The sequence below is a fragment of the Phoxinus phoxinus genome (genome assembly GCF_949152265.1).
Source record: "Phoxinus phoxinus genome assembly, chromosome: 10".
Classification (NCBI taxonomy): domain Eukaryota; kingdom Metazoa; phylum Chordata; class Actinopteri; order Cypriniformes; family Leuciscidae; genus Phoxinus; species Phoxinus phoxinus.
In genome coordinates, this window is record NC_136885.1 from 14,048,868 (window position 1) to 14,066,837 (window position 17,970).

At 37.6% G+C, this 17,970-nt stretch overlaps 1 protein-coding gene across 11 annotated transcripts in view; it reads left to right on the forward strand.

The window, feature by feature from the left end:
• Nucleotides 1-17,970, forward strand: part of stk31 (serine/threonine kinase 31) — a 35,568-nt gene that overhangs the window by 16,346 nt on the left and 1,252 nt on the right. For 5 of the 11 annotated variants that reach the window (XM_079624797.1, XM_079624796.1, XM_079624788.1 and 2 more), the window contains 19 exons: nt 680-838; nt 975-1,089; nt 1,162-1,294; nt 1,833-1,992; nt 3,039-3,164; nt 3,292-3,404; nt 4,002-4,158; nt 7,511-7,636; nt 9,389-9,571; nt 9,936-10,052; nt 10,259-10,378; nt 10,831-10,962; nt 11,130-11,231; nt 11,605-11,685; nt 13,410-13,535; nt 13,856-13,975; nt 14,073-14,159; nt 14,483-14,632; nt 14,776-14,901. In XM_079624797.1, the coding sequence (XP_079480923.1) occupies nt 680-838; nt 975-1,089; nt 1,162-1,294; nt 1,833-1,992; nt 3,039-3,164; nt 3,292-3,404; nt 4,002-4,158; nt 7,511-7,636; nt 9,389-9,571; nt 9,936-10,052; nt 10,259-10,378; nt 10,831-10,962; nt 11,130-11,231; nt 11,605-11,685; nt 13,410-13,535; nt 13,856-13,975; nt 14,073-14,159; nt 14,483-14,632; nt 14,776-14,901 (2,433 nt within the window). Of the gene's footprint in view, nt 1-679; nt 839-974; nt 1,295-1,832; nt 1,993-3,038; nt 3,165-3,291; nt 3,405-4,001; nt 4,159-7,510; nt 7,637-9,388; nt 9,572-9,935; nt 10,053-10,258; nt 10,379-10,830; nt 10,963-11,129; nt 11,232-11,604; nt 11,686-13,409; nt 13,536-13,855; nt 13,976-14,072; nt 14,160-14,482; nt 14,633-14,775; nt 14,902-17,970 lie in introns of all 11 variants that reach the window. The other 6 variants (XM_079624792.1, XM_079624790.1, XM_079624787.1 and 3 more) reach the window with 2 other exon arrangements.

A 17,970-nucleotide genomic window follows, 5' to 3' on the forward strand; every position in this document is an offset into this window, starting at 1 on the left:
GGTATTGTTCAAAATTCATGTATAACTTTGATGAAAGGATTTGATCCACTTCAAATGTTGACTACTGTATATTCAACCTATTTAAATCAATAGTTTTATATTCCTCCATCATTTTTAGTTGGATTGTAATTTTCAATGCTTCATGGGATTGTAGTTCTTTCCCTTATTAAAGCCGTTAAGTACACAGTCGTGCACCTTTGTTTTAAAGTTGTTATGTACCTCGTAGCTGGTTGGTTTGGTTCATGGCTTAACTCTTAAAATTATGCTTTTTTAAAAATCCCTATGGGGGAAAAATTACCCAAAAAATGTTTCTGGGAGGCCGCTGAAAAAGTGGACGGGGACTTGTTTCACTCTATAATCAGAATTATTTGTTTTATTGGATGATATGACAGTGGCCTCAGACCTTATTTTGAAATTGGTGAAAATGCATCATCACACAAAAATGGAAGGTTACCAATGACTTTACAGAAATACTCTGTTCAGATTAATTTATCCTGTGACCAAAAGCAAATTGTGCCTTTTTTTTTATAGTGGACAAAGATACTTTGAGGTCTATTAAATAACAACTTTGTGAATAATTAGAAAAGTAAAGAGCTGTTTCCCCCCCCCCATTCTTTTAACACTGATGTGGTTCTCATTAATATCACATATAAGGTTTTAATTTGTTTTTTCTGCTCAGTTCTATGTTTCGTACATTGACTATGGAAATATGGAGATTGTCAGTCGGTCTGATCTAGTTGAACTCCCTGAAGAACTGCAGACAACAGGACTTGCAAAAAAGTACAAGTTCTGGGGCTTTCATGTGTTAAGCGAGCAAGAGTCCCCTCTTTTTTCACAGGTATCTGACACAACTGTTTTATAGAATGGATCGTTCACCTATAATATGAATTAATATTTGCATAAATATTTGTTTACCATGAAATGTTTAACTTAGACTTAGATACACCTCTTGCAACTGTTGTATTGTTCACTAGGGGAAGTCCTTCCTTCACAATATTATTCATGGAAAAAAGTTGCGTGTCCATAAAAAGTCAGTTTGCTTTGATGGAACCATCCTGATTGAAGCCTTCCAGGGGAATCTTGACATTGGTGAGGAGCTGTTGAAATTTAAGTTTGCCAAAGTCAGTCTCCCAGGCAAAAGGGAGAACTCCCTTTCCACAGGAAACCTGCAGGAGCGCACAGGACTATGGGCCACCAGGAACCCCCCAGGGGAGTTGGACACACTTGCCTCTTCACTGGGATGCATGCCCAAATTGCGGCCAATATTCTCAGACCAGAAGCCTCAAGTTATTAAGTAAGTTTTGAGAGACCGACAAAATTAGAAAACTTGTTGTTTGTGCTTAAAGTCTGCTTGAAAAGAAAGTTGCGTTAGACTATTCTTCCATTTTTAACGGGTGTCCGAGTGAAAAAGTTTCTGAAACGAGAAAAAATGTGGGGCGGGAGTTGATTTTGTCCATGGGGAGTTGATTGGATGGTTGTGGTTTGCTATTGTTGTGATGTCATTTGAGTGACGGGTCGCCCCGCCCTCGCGCCAGTAAACGCATCATCATCAAAGAAGAGAAGAGGGATGGGAAGTTATTTTGATTAAAGATTATGAGGGCACATGAATTAAAACAAATTATGATGTGCACAGATAAATCGTCTATCATGAACACTAAAATATTCCATAAAAAAATAAGAATTGTCCATTTTGATTTCATGTTGACTTTAAGGATAACATTTCTATTCACTTTAATTATGGGAGTGGGGTGTAGCACCCACCATATGATCTTCATGAAAATATCTTGATGAATGTTCTGAGTTACGAATCCATGTTTTTCTACTTGTTTCAGGGAGCAGAAAACCATCATTGCTCTCCAGCCTGTGGAGAAAATTAACGTTGTTGAGGAATCTCTTACTGAGATCAAGGCCTCAAAGGCAGATGGAGATGGACCGCATTTGTGCTCTCAGGATACTGAGCAGATGGCAAATAAAACCGAGTCTGAACTACAGGTGGCACATTCTCATTCTCTCAAATGTTCATTTTATCACCATATTCACTGCAACATCTAATCATTATAAATTAGTGGTTCTCAGCTGGTAGTTATCTTCTGTTAGGGTTGTTGACATCAGACCTGTGGAAAAAACAAACTGTAAGCACTCAATGGACAAATCTGCCAGCCAAATATTCAGAGAGATTAATTTGTTCACTGTTACTTTGTTTTAAATCTAACAATTAATTTAGTTTACATTTGTACTATGAACATTGTTGCCAGTTGATGTCAAATGTAATATCTGGGTCCTGCAGCAAAACCTTTGATTTTTTTCCATTAATTGCTCATTAATTGCTCAGCGTTCAAGATATTTAAAGACGGAAACAAGTTCAAATGTTCAATGTACACTAATGTTCAAAAGTTTGGGCTCTTAAAAAAAAAGTTAATACTTTTATTCGACAAGGGCACATTACATTGATCAAAAGGTAGGCCTACTGTAAAGATTTTTACAATGCTACAAAACATTTATATTTACATTTAATCATTTAGCAGACGCTTTTAAGTGAACACATTCACTTGCAGGATATATTTCATTTACATGCTATTTTTTAAACTTTCTATTCATCAAAGAATCCTGAAAAAAGTATCACAACTGTTTTCAACATTGATTGATTTTTTGAGCACCAAATTAGCATTTTAGAATGTTTTTTGGGAAAAAGTTATGTAACACTGGAGTAATTGCCCAAATTATGTTTTAAAAATGTATTAATATAAAAAACTTTGAAATAGTAAAAATATTTCACAATATTATTATTTTTAGTATATATATATTTGAAGTCTGAATTGTAGCAATATTACTGTTTGTACTATATTGATATAGTGAGCATAAGAGACTTCTTTCAAAACATAAAAAAACTCTTACTGACTCTTGAATGGTAGTGTACGTACATTGATGCTTGGTTCTCATTATCATTATGCTGCATGTTAGAAATCACACTTGATTATAGGTGAAAACCCTGGTTACATGTGAGATCATCTGTGGCCTCTGCTGTTTTGTGTACCCAGAGGATGAGAGAGGTGATAAATGAGAAGGACTTCGAGATCAAGATGCTAAAAGAGGAAGGAAGTGTCATCCAGCATCATGCATCTCTCCTAGGGCAGCAGCTAGAGCAGGCCAAACTAGAGCTCCAGGTGCCCTTGACTTGAGCTCTTTCACACATGTGTTTTTTTATTATAATTGGGTGTTGATTGTTCAGTGTGTTTTAGGTTATGAGTACGACACAGGTTTATCTTATTAAGGTTTGTTCATATTTTGCAGACAGTGAAGGAGAATTATGTGAAGACAAAGGAGACTGAACATAAACATCCTATAACAGTTGCAAGCAGAATTTCCCAGCTGGCCAAGAAAGTGGATTCTCTGAGGAAACTAAGGCAAAATGATTTTTTCTTCTTACCAAATAAGTTTTTTTTGTATGCTTGCTATAATTGGGCAGTGTTTCTGATTCAAAATGTTGACACTTAAAGTTGGGTTTTCATAGATAGCTTTTTGGCCTTATCAAGGTACAAAAGGTAATCATCTTATGATGGTCACTTGTATTTTTATTATTAATTAGTGTTGCTTGCTAAGGCAAAATACTTGGTTCTGATTGGTCAGTTGTCTTTTTGTCATCGGATGTACAATTTTTGCATAAGGGGCGATACAATTGGCAAACTTGAATTGAATTAAAGGGCAACTGTAGACATGGAGTTGGGCTCTTTTGATGTGGACCAGTAAACAGCCACCTAGCAAATACCCAGAACACCCTAGTGACTTCATAGCAACACAATAACAACAACCCACATAGAACACAGTGCAAACTATCTTACCAAATACCCTAGAATCAAAGTAGAGAAATGGACAGTTATCTTCAGGAAAAAAATAATTAATGTTTAACATTCAGTTGTTGTTGTGGAAAAGTTATTGGTTTTAATGGATATGTGTTGGTGATTCAGAGATGCACTTTCCATTATTGTGGGTTTGAACCTCAGGGAAAGTAATCCATGCTCTGCTGATGAAGATCACCTGTTGGAGTCCATCACCATCATCATGAACTACAGGATCTCGGTGCCGTTGAGCTCAGAGAAGCTGGAGCTTGCTTGGAAAGCTTATGATGAAACCTTGGAGAATCTAAGAGGCTGTCAAACCGTGAGTAAAATATACATTCTCCTGATCAAGGAATGAATGAAATTAGTTTACGTGTAAAATAATGTTGTCTCTGTGGCAAAAAAAAAAGAAGATTGGTGTATTAAAAAGATTGGTGTATGAGTGAACTATTGTTGTTAAAGGGCACCTATTATGACATTTAAAATGTTCCTAATGTTGTTTTGGGAGTCACCAACAACAGTTTTACATGCATGCAATGACAAAAAACACTTTAGTTGTCGTATAATATGCATTTATTTTTACCTGATTTGCTCACCGACTCCCAAATGAATCGTTCAACGACTCATTTTTCCAAACCCCTCCTTTGCGCGACGCTAATCTGCGATTGGTCAGATGACCCAGCAGTGTTTACAGCATAGGCGTCGATTTCGGGGGGGACAGGGGGGACGCGTACCCACCAGATTTCGTCATGAGTCATTTTGTACCCACCACTTTTTAGGGTTGCTAGTAGGGCTGTAACGATACACCAAACCCACGATTCGGTTCGTATCACGATTTTTTGGGGGATTTAAAAATAAAATAAAAAGAAATTCGGTGCCCCGTTCATGTAGCCTAACATATAGGCCTAATGGTGTGAACGCACCATAAGGGTGGCGCTGCCAATAAAGCACCTAAAAGCTGCCACAAAGAACTGGCAAAAGTAATCTGAGTATGTCAAATATAGCAAGGAGACATTTTTATTAATAAACAAGTGTTTTCTGTGTCGCTGCAAAGATGAAGTTGACGATGAACGCGGCAGAGAGAAATGCACATTTCATACGGATAACATAGTTTTCTTTCGTTTTGAATTGTTATGTTTAAAAAGTATGATTTAAAGCGTTCTGCAGATAATATATATATTTCTCAGGTCTATGAGGCAAGGCTGTGCTGAGTTTTGGTTCATTTATGAGACGAGCTCCAGTTCATGCGCAGGCGCCTCCGTGTCTTCGTGATATCTAGGCTATTATCTGCGTTACTTATTATTTATTAAATCCAGGCAATTGGTTGATGAAACATTGATTAAAATTAAGATACAATTAATACAAAACGAAATTCACTTTAAAGAAAGGCTTTGTGCTTTCTGATTGAGGTCTGTGAAAGTTTTAAAGCATCTTTTAGTGCCGATTTCAGAGCGGTCACATCCGTAACATTGTTTTTTCCTCATAAATGCGAACTAAATAAAATGATTAATAAAATTAATATTTTATGTTCTGTGGAGCTCGTTTTATTTTTTTCTCACGTTTATATTAATTTCTGCTTAAATACTGAGTGCATGGAGGAATATAGCCTAATCCGCGCTCAAGCGCATGCATAAATCTTGCCGCAAAGCACCGGCATAAGCAGGCTAATGATATATGTCTGAAAAATAATGAGGCATTTTTATTGTTTATTAATAAAATATATATTTCTAAATCAGTGTCGGCTCCAAACATATCTATATACATCTCCACTGTAAAGTGGATGCGCCTTTAGAGAGAAATGCACCTTATATGGATTAGGCCTACAGCCTAATCAGCCGGTATTTGCTTTCGATTCAAATTTTTTCGTTTAAAAGTGGATATTTCGAGCTTTATATAGAAATATTCATCACGTTTTTGAGGCTATACACTGCATTTCAGTTCATTATTGAGACGCGCTCTAGTTCACGCCATGGAGATTATTAGGCTATAGCGCGCCCTGTTTGTTTTATTTTATTTTACAAAAGCACAACGTTTTCTTGTAATTGTGAGTTTACCCAAATAAAAGTACTTGCGACTGATGCGTTATTCCTTTTGGACCTCAAAAAAGATTGAGTATTTAAAGTTGTTTCCTCTAGGAAAATGCAAGTGTTCGCGCCGACGCGTGCCATGCATTGCGCGCACACTCCGCACACACACTTTGGATATGCACCTAATATCCATATAGGCTAATAGCGAACATTTATCTAGGTGAAAGTTAGAGCGAGCTGCCATGCCAGATGGATAAGTCCTTTTCATGTTTAACAAATCAAATCATGCATTTTCTACCTACCGCGAGTAGCTATAAGCGCTGCACCAGTTTGAAAAGGGTAAAAGCAGTAGCGAGGGGCCCCACTGATGTTGCTGCGTCTTTATATTAATATTTCTGAATATTTAATGCGGGGTCCCAGGCAATTGCCGCCTCTGCCAGACGGAATGCCATACTAGGTTTTTGTGAAACGCCGCCACTGCTAGTAGCTTGCAGAGCTTACATTAGTAAGCTTCAGGACATCGTCTTTCAAAACATGACCTAAGCGAAAGATAAAAAAAAAATGAATGCGTCATTGTACCCAGCACTTCTGAAAATGCACTTCCGAATGCGTCTCTGTCCCCAGCACATTTCAAACCAAACTGACGCCCATGGTTTACAGAGATAATACTTATTGTTTAACACGGAGTACAATGATGCTTTTATCAATTAAATCGTGTTATAATAATGATTAGAGTCCACTGCTTTGTAGTTTGTAGTAAAAAACAAAAAATAAGATAAAGAATTTAATGTTATGTTAGCGAGCATAGCCCAGAGTTCATATTGTAAAAGCACAATCAGTCTTTGTTTGCATTAGCCCGATGCATATAAACAACGTTTAAAAAAAAAAAAAAAAAATGCTGTTATGTCATATAAGACAACTCCGAAAACAACGACAAACACTTCACATATCTCAATACAATTGTCATTAAAGACCTAGAAGCTAAACGGTGCTTACACAACAAACAAAATAATTATTAAGCATGCTACATAAAAGCAACAATTATTAATAACACTTACAGGTTGTGATACGGAGGAGGAAGCTGATGCAAATACACTTGGAACTGAACCTTCCTTCAATATCAGTCGGCTCGCGAATCCAAGTTTGATTGCATTTAAGTTAAGCAATCGTCTTCAAAATCCAAAATGGCGCGAACAAAGCACAAGGCTCGGACTATACTTCTGTGGTATAGTTGTATATATGAATTGTAGCCACTTAGTCTTCAAATGCTGACTTCACTTGAGTCGCACTTCAGAACACAGCGTCTCGTCGCCCTGATGTTTTCCTGCTGGCCTTGGAGCGCAATAAGTGGGCGTATCGTATTCAAATAACTTGACAAGTTGACGTCATCTAGTCAGAGAAAAAGCTTCGGTCTTCTAACGATTCATAAAAATGACTCAGAGTTGACTCTTACTTTTGAAAGACAATAACTTTATATACGGTGCACTTTCATATTTCATACTTTGCAGGATGTTTTTATTCACTTAGATCTATGTTACACACTACATGAAAGGTAAATTTCAAAATTCCATAATAGGTGCCCTTTAAGAATTCCCTGTTGCATTGGCGATGGCATTGCTTGTAAGATGTTTGTGTGTGTTCTGTCAGATGGCAGAAATAGAGTCACTGGTGACCAGCAGGAACGAGGCCCGTGATCCTCTCTTAGCTGCTGTAGACCACTTCCTCCAAGAGGTGGACAAGCTGCCAATCAATGAGCGCTTGGACAAGCTGAAGGTATGCAGTGAAGACATTTTTAGGATTTTTTTTAGGATTATTTATACCATTATTATATTATTTTATATTTTCATTTTTTATTTTAAAGTGCCCCTATTATACTATATTAAAGGGATACTTCACCGATTAGCATTAAGCTTTTTGTATCAGTAGAAACCCGGTAGTATTTTCGAATGACCGTGCCTCCCTCCCTCATGTCCGCCTGAGATGAGAATTTGCTGTATTGTGTGTCTGGGAAAAAAAACTCGGGTGACGCAAAAATCGTCATTTAGTGTCATCGGAGGCTTTTTTGGCCAGAGACTAGAGACTACAGTCTGTAGTAGGAGCTAGTCCCGCATGTTTTCAACCCGCCCATAGGGCTGGACATCCCGGTTCAAAGCAATTTAGCACCATTTTGATGGAAAAAACACTAGTATTTAAATTAATTTATCAGTTTTGAGTCAACTAGTAGCCTAGTTGTATAATTTCTTCCGATACTGCCCTCTGTAACTGGTAGGCGTGGCTTGGGAGTGACCTCGTAGGCCAGCGAAGCAAGTGCATTCTGGGAGTTGTTGTCTTTCATCCACATGAGCCAAAAATACATTTTCTGGCTTTTCTCAGTCTAGAAGGCACCAACTTTCACATTTCTACTACATAAATGACCTGATTTAAATACACATTCATCTTTCCAGCGGTGAAATATCCCTTTAAAGGTTCCTAATTTTGTTTTGGAGGTCTCCCACAATAGGTTTACATGTATCCAAGGTCAAAAAACATTTTCATTTTCTCAATATACGTTACAGCATCACCTCTTTTCTCAGTGTTTTTGAAACGGTTAAATCCAAGATTCGGTCTCTCTTGATCCCCCCCTTTCCGCGAGCCTACGCTGCTGTAGTCTGTCCCAGCCATTGCTACTTTCTTACAAAAGCACACTATTGAATCAGGGAAATTAATTAAACAAATATGTTTTTATATACATAATAATTTTTATAATGAAAAAAATTATAATGTTGTGTAGTCTATTATAGACAGAGCCAATATTACTCATTGAGAGATTTATTTGCAAGGGAATAATTACCTCATAATTTTATTGGAGCCTTACACACTACACATTATTTGAACGGTGACAGCTATTATACGGTTGGCTTGATACAGTGCAGGAAATGCAGATAACTTGGTGTCTGCTGTGCCTGTGCCATTACAAATATATTTTTGACCCTTAAGAAGCTTTATCCACTACACATTTAAAATTAAATTAATTGCTAATTACAATTGGCTACTCTTGACACTGATAAAAAAGTACTAAAAATCATGAAAAATGTAAATAATTTGTGTAACAAACATTTACACATTTAATTTATCCATTACAACTTTGTCATTTTGCCTGCTTGGCTGTTTCCTGCTTTGATTATATGATGGCACTTGACGCCAGCCAATCGCTGATTGCTGATCATGGTTTCGAGTATCGATATATCTGTCCTTTCCAATGAACACAATAACACGCAGTAATATTAATATCCGACAACTAAATCTAGATATTTGGATCAAATTCGTTTAAAGAACCAAATTAGCCAGAGATCAGTTATCACGAATAGATGGTCTGGCATCTGTCAAATCATCTCAGATAAATTTAAGCGAGGTACAAAGAACGGACCCCAGGACTATCTTGTGTTTAAAATATCTATCAGTCAAACTGCATATACTGTACTATGTAAATATTGACCTTAGAGCTTTTCATTACTGCATTTTAAATGGTGTCGTTTGCATCTACAGGAAGTTGCATCATCATTGACTGCAATATTTAGCTCTGTTATGCTGGCGGAGCAGACCGAAGAGCACTCTTTTGAGAAGTTTTGTGAGTGGAAGTCGCACAAACAACAGAAAATCAAAAACGTACGAAAAACTACAGATGAGGCTCTCCTAGCTCTTAGCGGCTGGGCAGCCAGGCTTAGCAAGGTATGTTAGTTCATGTTAACCTCATCAAATTCATGTCTCATTTAACTGGTTGGTAATTATTTGGCTTTTAATTTAGAAGGATGTGTATGAGGTGCTTCGGAATTCGTGTACTTATGCACTATTTGATGCTTTTTTTGTTGTATATAGTGTATGTAGTTTGTTCCCACTGAAAAATGCACTTTATATACCCGTATGATGCACATCAGACTCCGATGTTGAATGACAAAAATAACCTGATACAATTCATACACATAATGTTCATTGAGTACATGGTGTATAGTGTGTAATTTGGGACACAGCTATGGTTTATTGTATCAAGGTACTTTATTCAAAGCCATTAGATGAAGCCTTTGTTCATTTTCAGTTTTCGTGTTTGATGGAGAAAACATCAGTGACCGAAGAAGATGTTGCAGAAAGTGTGGATGAGATCCTGATGAATGCTGACAATGCCCTGTGTGAAGAACTCAGCACTGAATTCTCTGTAAGCGTTTCTGTCCTGATCGACCACATTCTGCTCAACTACGTCTGCCTTTCCCTGTGCATTTCCTTTCTTTTGAGCAAGGGCACAGTCCTGCAGGTTTTCTCCAGAGAGGCTTTCCTCAGTGCAATTTTAGATAAACAGAAGTGTGAAATGCAAGCTACTACTGTATTACTGAATCGAAAATTAGTTTTCCACTGTTTTCATAGGAACAAGACAATCAAGAAAGGAAAATCGTGTTTAATGCCTTTCGCAAAGCTATGAGAGACATCGAGAGAGAACAAAGTTTGTTAGAGGATATCAGGCAAAAGTACGAGCTCAACACAAAGGTAAGAGATTCTCGAGTGGCTGACCAGAAAAGCTGATTCATTGGAGAGCTGATCTCTAGATGTATAAATATTTATACACTATCGTTCAAATTTTGGGTGTGTGTACGATTTCTTAGCATTTCGAAAGAAGTCTCTTCTGCTTACCAAGGATGCATTCATTTGATCAAAAATACAGTAAAAACAGTAATATTGTAAAATATTATTATTGGAATTTATTATTACAATTTAAAATGACTCCATGTGATGCATGGTGGATCATTATTCCAGTCTTCAGTGTCACATGCTCCTTCAGAAATCATTCTAATATGCTGATTTGATGCTCAAGAAATATAATTCTTATTATTATAAATGTTTAAAACAGTTGTGTTGCTTAATTTAGTGTGTGCTCTGCATGATTATTTTCATGATCAGTCTTATTCATCAGTGTTCACGGCTATGGCGTTTAACTGCAGATTAAGCAGGAATTACAGCAGTGGCAGAGCAGCCCTCCGAAAGCAGACGAATTGTTTGCAGTGAAGAAGCGCGTCCGGAGCCTGCGGTCTCAGCTGCGCTGGAAACTGGTTGAGGTCAGCTGTATGGAGGAGGTGAGAACTGTCCTGTGCTCTGAGAAACCACATGGTGGGGCCACAGTTCACGAAATGCGCTGGGATCTCAGATGACCAGGGGCTAAATATTGTTTTTTTGCTTTGATTTTGAGTTGACACTAAATTATGCTGATCCAATGGAAATGATCAGTTTGAGTGTCCTTCAGGCAGAAGAGCTGGACCTGCCAGAGATCCTTAAGAAGAAGGAGGAGATCGCTGAGACGAGGAATGCTCTCTTTCAAGAAATCAGCCAAGAGAAGAAGCAATATGTATGTTTAAATGTGTATAAAGATTTTTTTAGATTCTTAGAAGATACTGAGCTTCGATTCTTAGAATGAACATGAATGAACTGTTCCTCTGTTTAGTGGGTTTGAATCGTAGTACAAACACAGTTAAGAAAGGCAAAGCATTATAATATAATTCTGTGTTTATGCCTTTATACCTGTGGTTGGCAATTAAAAACAGGTCATGGGATAGAAATGCCAATCCTGAATTATGTTAAATAAAAATATACAAGTAAATAAATAACACACATTATATACATTGAATGTGTTATATAGACATTTTGAATAATGAAGGTCAGGTTGCAGCTGGCTTTTATTTTATTTTTAACCTAATGCCTGAAATGTCCACGATGTGCAGATAATGCTGTGTGACCTGGTGAAAAGAGGCTTTCCTGAGTTACCAATGATCTTTCCTGATGCCGATCTCAATGGCTATATGGTGAGTACTTGTTTTGTCAGTACCTACAAACCTCTATTTTTGCTTAAAAATGTACATTGTTTAAAATTAGGTAGCTGCTATGTACACTAAGTGCAAATAGTGAAAGATGCTATTTTCACTAATGGAAAATAAAGCTGTATTGGTACATTACTTATACCTGTCCCTAAAGCCCTCCCCTACACCTATCCGTAACCCTAACCATATTGGACCTGCTGCTCAGTAAAAGTGTCCCCAAAGGTCTAGGAAGGGAGCCATGAGCTGAATCTGAAATCGCCCCATATACCCTCATATAGGGCGTTATTTGAGGGGACAGCCATTTGAGGTGGTGTCCGAAACCATAGTGGACGTTATTGTGTGCACTTATTCAATCCCACATTGCACCGCAATAACGAGTGGAGTGTACAGTCGATGTACGCTCAACGGCTGTCCGAATTCACTCACTCCTTTTCATTCACTTCTTCAAGTGAACAGTATTAGTGGACTAACGTAGGGAATAGTGAATGAGGGTTTAGGGGGCGATTTCGGATTGTCATTGTTTTGAGTGGGATCGTGGTTATATTAGCCGCACGTGTCGCGCACATGTGCCAGCCCATCTGATCAGCGCCAGGACAACACACAATTTCAATGATAGGCCTATTAAATATCCAATAAACAATATATTTCCACTATTAAATACCCGTTAGGCTCTTTATTTCCACTTTTAAAATGTTTTCTTAATTTTATTTAAAATGAGCACTGAGAAGAATGAATTTGGAAAAGGCAGTCAAAATCTCACACCACCCGCCTGCTTCTCTCACCTCTCTACGCCACTGATCCTGTAGACAATAGTGGGTGGAGCAAGGCACTTGGTGTAAATCACTCAATTTAAATGAATTCATTTATTCATATAGTAGGGTTTTGTGCAAAGCAACTATACTGGATGTACCATACCAAATTACTAGAATACAGCCGCAGCTCCTCGTGCCCCACCAAAATATGAATCTAAAACATAGACCTCTGTGTAAACTGAATCAGTAGTAAATTGTAAACGTGTTCAGCATTCTGTAACTAATATTTGTGAATTTTCTACACTATTTTCTACAATTGTAAAGTGAACAGGATTTATTAAAACTGAACATATGGTTTCGACATACATGTATTATGATACTTAAAGGGGCAGTGGGTTCCTGAGTCCTCCCCAGCTCTACAGTGCCCCACAAATTTATAATGTAAATCTGTGGTAAAATATGGAACTGCAGCGGGCTCTAATTGAGAGCCATTGTCACGTTACTTTTCACGTTACCTTATGAAAACCTCTCTCCAGACCAAGACGATATCAATCCGCTTCAGCTATGTGTATATTAAGCCCTATTCAGACAGGACTGGTTTTCCAGGCGGTCATTAGCGAAATTCATGTTTCACAGGCGTACTTTGCAATTTTAATCCTGTCCGAATCTTACAAGTCTGTTTTTCTCACACAATCGCAGTAAAAATACCAGAGCAATCAGTTTCCAGCTTTGATATTTAACTGCGGTTTAAGCAGGAATTGCAGCAGTGGACGAAAAGTATTAGTATAGTATACTATATATATATTTTTAGAATAAGGCGTAATTTAAGCAATTCCAATTGAAGTGTTTCAGCCATTTTTAAAAAATATTTATTGGGATGAAAGAAAGAATGTGTATTTAAGGTCTGCGTTGGAGCAGAGTGATATTGTTTCATTTCTTGCATACGTGTGCTTTCAGAACTCTGCAGGACTGTTAATGAAGAGCTTGGACAGAGACATGTTTGACGCAGAGCCGATGAGAGAGCTGAGCGGGAGGAGACCTCTTCTTAGCACAGACTTCCAGGGGCAGAAAGTAGTCCTAAAGGTCAGTTACTATGGGATTAATTTCCTGTCAGAAGTATTGCTGGTCAATGTCTTCAACTGTAAAGACATTTTGAAAAGACAAGTTAAGAGTGGAATTACACACCAAAAACGTGTGAGGCTAAACTTAGTTTGCTTTTAACAAATAGGCTAAACTGTTTTTAGAGATAAAACTATTTACATTCGATAATCATGAAAGTAAATCTCAGATAACGGTTGACTAGGTAACAATGTGTAATTAGACCAAAGGTTCATTTTGCGCTGTTATGTTTTGTTGTCGCTGTACATTGCTGAATGTCTCTGAGGATGTTGGGTTGTCTGCAGTGCTACGCTGTGGATGAAGAATCAGAGGTGAAGATCATTGAACAAGCTGCTCACTATCACAGAGCTCAGCAGCAGAATCCGGCCACAGCGGTTCCTCTTCTGGCGCTGTTTTGCGGCAAAGTTCTCTTCATATTTTACTATACTTGTGTCTTTTTTTTTTTGCTGATGTTACTGCTCTGTACCATCTCATGCGTAAAATGTCTTCTGTTCTATCCAGTCTGATCCACTGGCATACATCATGGTGCCACACTACTCTAATGGCAGTCTCAGGGCCATTCAGAAAACCTCCCCACTGTCCTCTTGTGTGAGTGCATCACTTCCAAATGTATTTGACTAACTTTACCACTTGTATGCATACAGATTAACATAAAATTATCATAAAGCACGCAAATCTTATTTTATCTTTGCATTATTAAGAATTGAGTCATGACTGATTTTTTTATAATTTTATTTATTTTGACAAAAAGTATAGAATTTTAATATCAAGCCTTAATAGGCTACCGGTTGTAACATACAAATATTTATTGGCTAGAGTTTTAATTTTGGTGCATCCATTTTGGGATGGTTTTATTTTAAATGCATAAATCTATTTTTGTCCTCTGATTTTTTTTATTTATTGTGACGTAGGAGGTTAGGAAGGTGATGAAGGGTGTAGCTCTGGGACTGCAGAGTCTTCATGCAGCATCTGTTACTCATGCATCTTTGCATCCCAACAACGTGTTTGCCATCGGCCGAGAGAAAGGCATCATTGGAGATTACGATCTCACAAAGACACCGGTAAGTGAAATTTAATAAAATGCAACTTCAGTGACATTATGGATTCATTTACCTTTTGGGGAAAACCCCCGGAATGGAAACAGACCTGATCTTGATTATTAAACCTCAGACAATAGTTTTGAAAATGGATATATATATTTTAGGAGCAGAGGGTGTTTGACAGCGGGATGGTGGCCGGTTCCATCAGTTTGGTGGCTCCAGAGTTGAAGCAGGGTCAGCCGCCTTCCCCAGCCACTGATATGTATGCCTTTGGAGGAATCATGCTCTGGGTAAAACTATTGCTTGCTTATTTATTTATTTAATACAATTATAAGTTAATTATGGTATATAATTTCCATTATATACAGTTATATTAAAAATATACATAAGTATGTAATTATAAGATATACAAATATAAAATCAACTGGTATCTTTAAAGTGCCTCTATTATGCTTTTTCAGATTTGACCTTTCATGTAGTGTGTAATATAGCTGTTTGCACTGTAATAAGTGATCAGTTGACTTGCCTTAAAAGGTTAGTTCACCCAAAAATTACGTTTCTGTCATTTATTACTCATCCTCATGTCGTTCCAAACCCACCCGTAAGACCTTCGTTCATCTTCGGAACACAAATTAAGATTTTTTTAATGAAATAGGAGAGCTTTCTGATCACTGATCACTTTTCACACCACAGTGTGTGAATGTAAAAGGTCTGCAAAGTTTCAAAGATCACTACCTGAAACGAGTCGTTCCATAACGAATTTACATAATGCCATCCTATGGTGTTCATTGGGTGCCCACTCGCACTGTCTACTTTGCCCCACCCTCAAATGCTGTAGTTGTAGCTGAGGCCTGGAAGAGTTTGTTGAGTTTGTAATCGGCATGTCGAGAAGACGCTGTTTTCTGCACAGCAAAATCTAATCCTATGGAGCCTGTAAAGGTATAAAAATATGTTTGTTTTTTTTGCTTTCCCATAATAAACCTTTGCATTCCCTCCCAAAAACGTTTGCGTTCCCCAGTGAAACTTTGCGTTCACTCACAAAGAACAGGTTTGCGAGCGAACGAAAAGTTTCTTGGAGGAACGCAAAACATTTGTGGGAGAACTCAAAGGTAATGACGCACTCATTTGGTGGATTTTCGTAAATTTGATCCGACCTGAACGAATCAGCCATTTTGAACAAAATGGTTGAGTTAAAGGAGAACTCCGGTCAATTTTAACATTGAGCTCATTTTTTTGTAAATTTGGAGTGCTGTCAATACAGAGAACAACGACAAAAATCAGTGTTGCCTACACCTTGTTATCCTCTTTTTAAAATTTGCACCCTGTTGACTTCAATGGGGCAAGTTTTAAACCTGCTTTTAGCCTCTTAACATCCTTATTGTTTCATTACAAGTGCCCAGCCATGTTAGATGATAACTTCAGAGTGAACACGAGTGAATCACGAAAAATCATTTTTTTCTCTCATCTCATGTTTTTTTCCATCACCATCTTCCTTTAGGGGCTCCATAAAAATACACTTATCATGCACTTTTAAAGGGGGGGTAAAATACTTCGTTTCAGTCAATCTCATGTTAATCTTGAGTACCTATAGAGTAATAGTGCGTCCTTCATATCTCCAAAAAGTCTTTAGTTTCATCATATTTATAAACTAAAAATACAGCTTTCAGATTCTATCCGGAAAAAGCCGAGGTCCTTGATTCTGGGCGTGGGCGGAGCTATAGAGTCAAGCTGGGATTTCCAGCACAAGAAATAAATCTGACATGAATGGGGTGTTTTATCACTGGGACCGCGCCAGGTTTTAATTGCAACCGGTTTGCAAATCCAGCGACGACCTGGGCCTTGTTAATAAAACATTCGTCACTGAAATGACCAGAACTCAAAACCGCACTTGCCACACTCCTTTGCTGTCCCGCAAATACAAACTGCATCCACTGTTCCAGTAACACTGGGTTCTTTGGGAAGCTGAACAAGGTAAACTTTCCCTCACATCCCAAAACACACTTTTTTGGAGACATTCTTGACATCAACCATTCCTATTTAGCGCTGCTGATGATGATTTCCGGTAGTAGCGCGTTGATGAGCGCGGTCTTTCTCTCCTCTGGTCGACGTGTGCGTGAACGCGCTTTTCCGAGAGCAATGCTCATATAAGGAGTTCCACTCTGGTCTACGTCATTAGATCTACGATAGAAAAAAACCAACCGAAACATGTTGCAACCCGGAAGTATGATTTTCAGCACAGAAATTCTGTTATTCGTTCAAAATAACTTTTCAAACTTTGGCTATTATTAGCATGAGAATCCATCTCTTTAACACTGTAAACAACTCTGAATACATGAAACACCATTGTACCCCCCCTTTAATAAAACACACAGTTCATTTATTTACAGGAGTGACAACCGAATTCTATAGTTCACACCAAACTCACACTCGTAAATTTTCACATCCAACGTGAGCGAAATGTCAGCGCTCAAGTGTATAATCATCATAGGCAAGTAGTGGCAATGGACAAAGACATCTTTTGGATCTCAGGAGTTTTTCCAAGGATACGTCTCCAGCCATCAAAACGTTACATTTAAGAGAAAATGAATGGCAGATTACTATCCAGCATGGTGTGTTTTGAAATCAGCAAAAATAAATTTTCATTCCAGAAATTTTAAAGGATGAGGACTCAAATTGATACAGTAAAACCAACACCATCAGAGTGCAACAGTCAAGTCCCGGAAGTAAACCCCATTCATCTTCTCCATCGGGATATTGATTTTTAAAGATAACTAGTAAACCTTTAGAGACAGTCTGTGTGCTATGAGGTTGTCAATCAATTGTATTTGCTTCTGTTGAAGCCATCAGCCTGTATTATTTCAACTTTTTTTAAAAAAATACTCTTTAACAATGGAATTCATGATGAAAAACTACATTACCTATGATGCTGTACAGAGAATTCCACCAATCAACAAATCGTGACAATCAAAATGCACCATAAGAGCTCTAGCTACACCCACTCCTATAAAGTTAATGTAAACGTTGTCCCTGTTTTGATTGTTTATGTTCCTATGTTCTCAAAATACTTATTTGTATATATGTGCATGTTTTGCAAAAAAACACATATTTCTCCATAGTTTTAAATTTGATTATCTTTTTGCAATGCTTCATGGGATTGTAGTTTGTAGTTGTTGTTTTTTTTGTAGTATTTTCAAATACACTACCGATTTTCAAATACTTTTTTTTTCTTCAAATCAAAGTTTGTAATGTTATGATAAATCTCGTTGCTGGTTGATTTGGTCCATGGCTTATAACGCGTTTTATTAATCCCCATGGGAGAAATTAATGGAAAAAATGCTTTAGAACCAATGCTGCTGAAA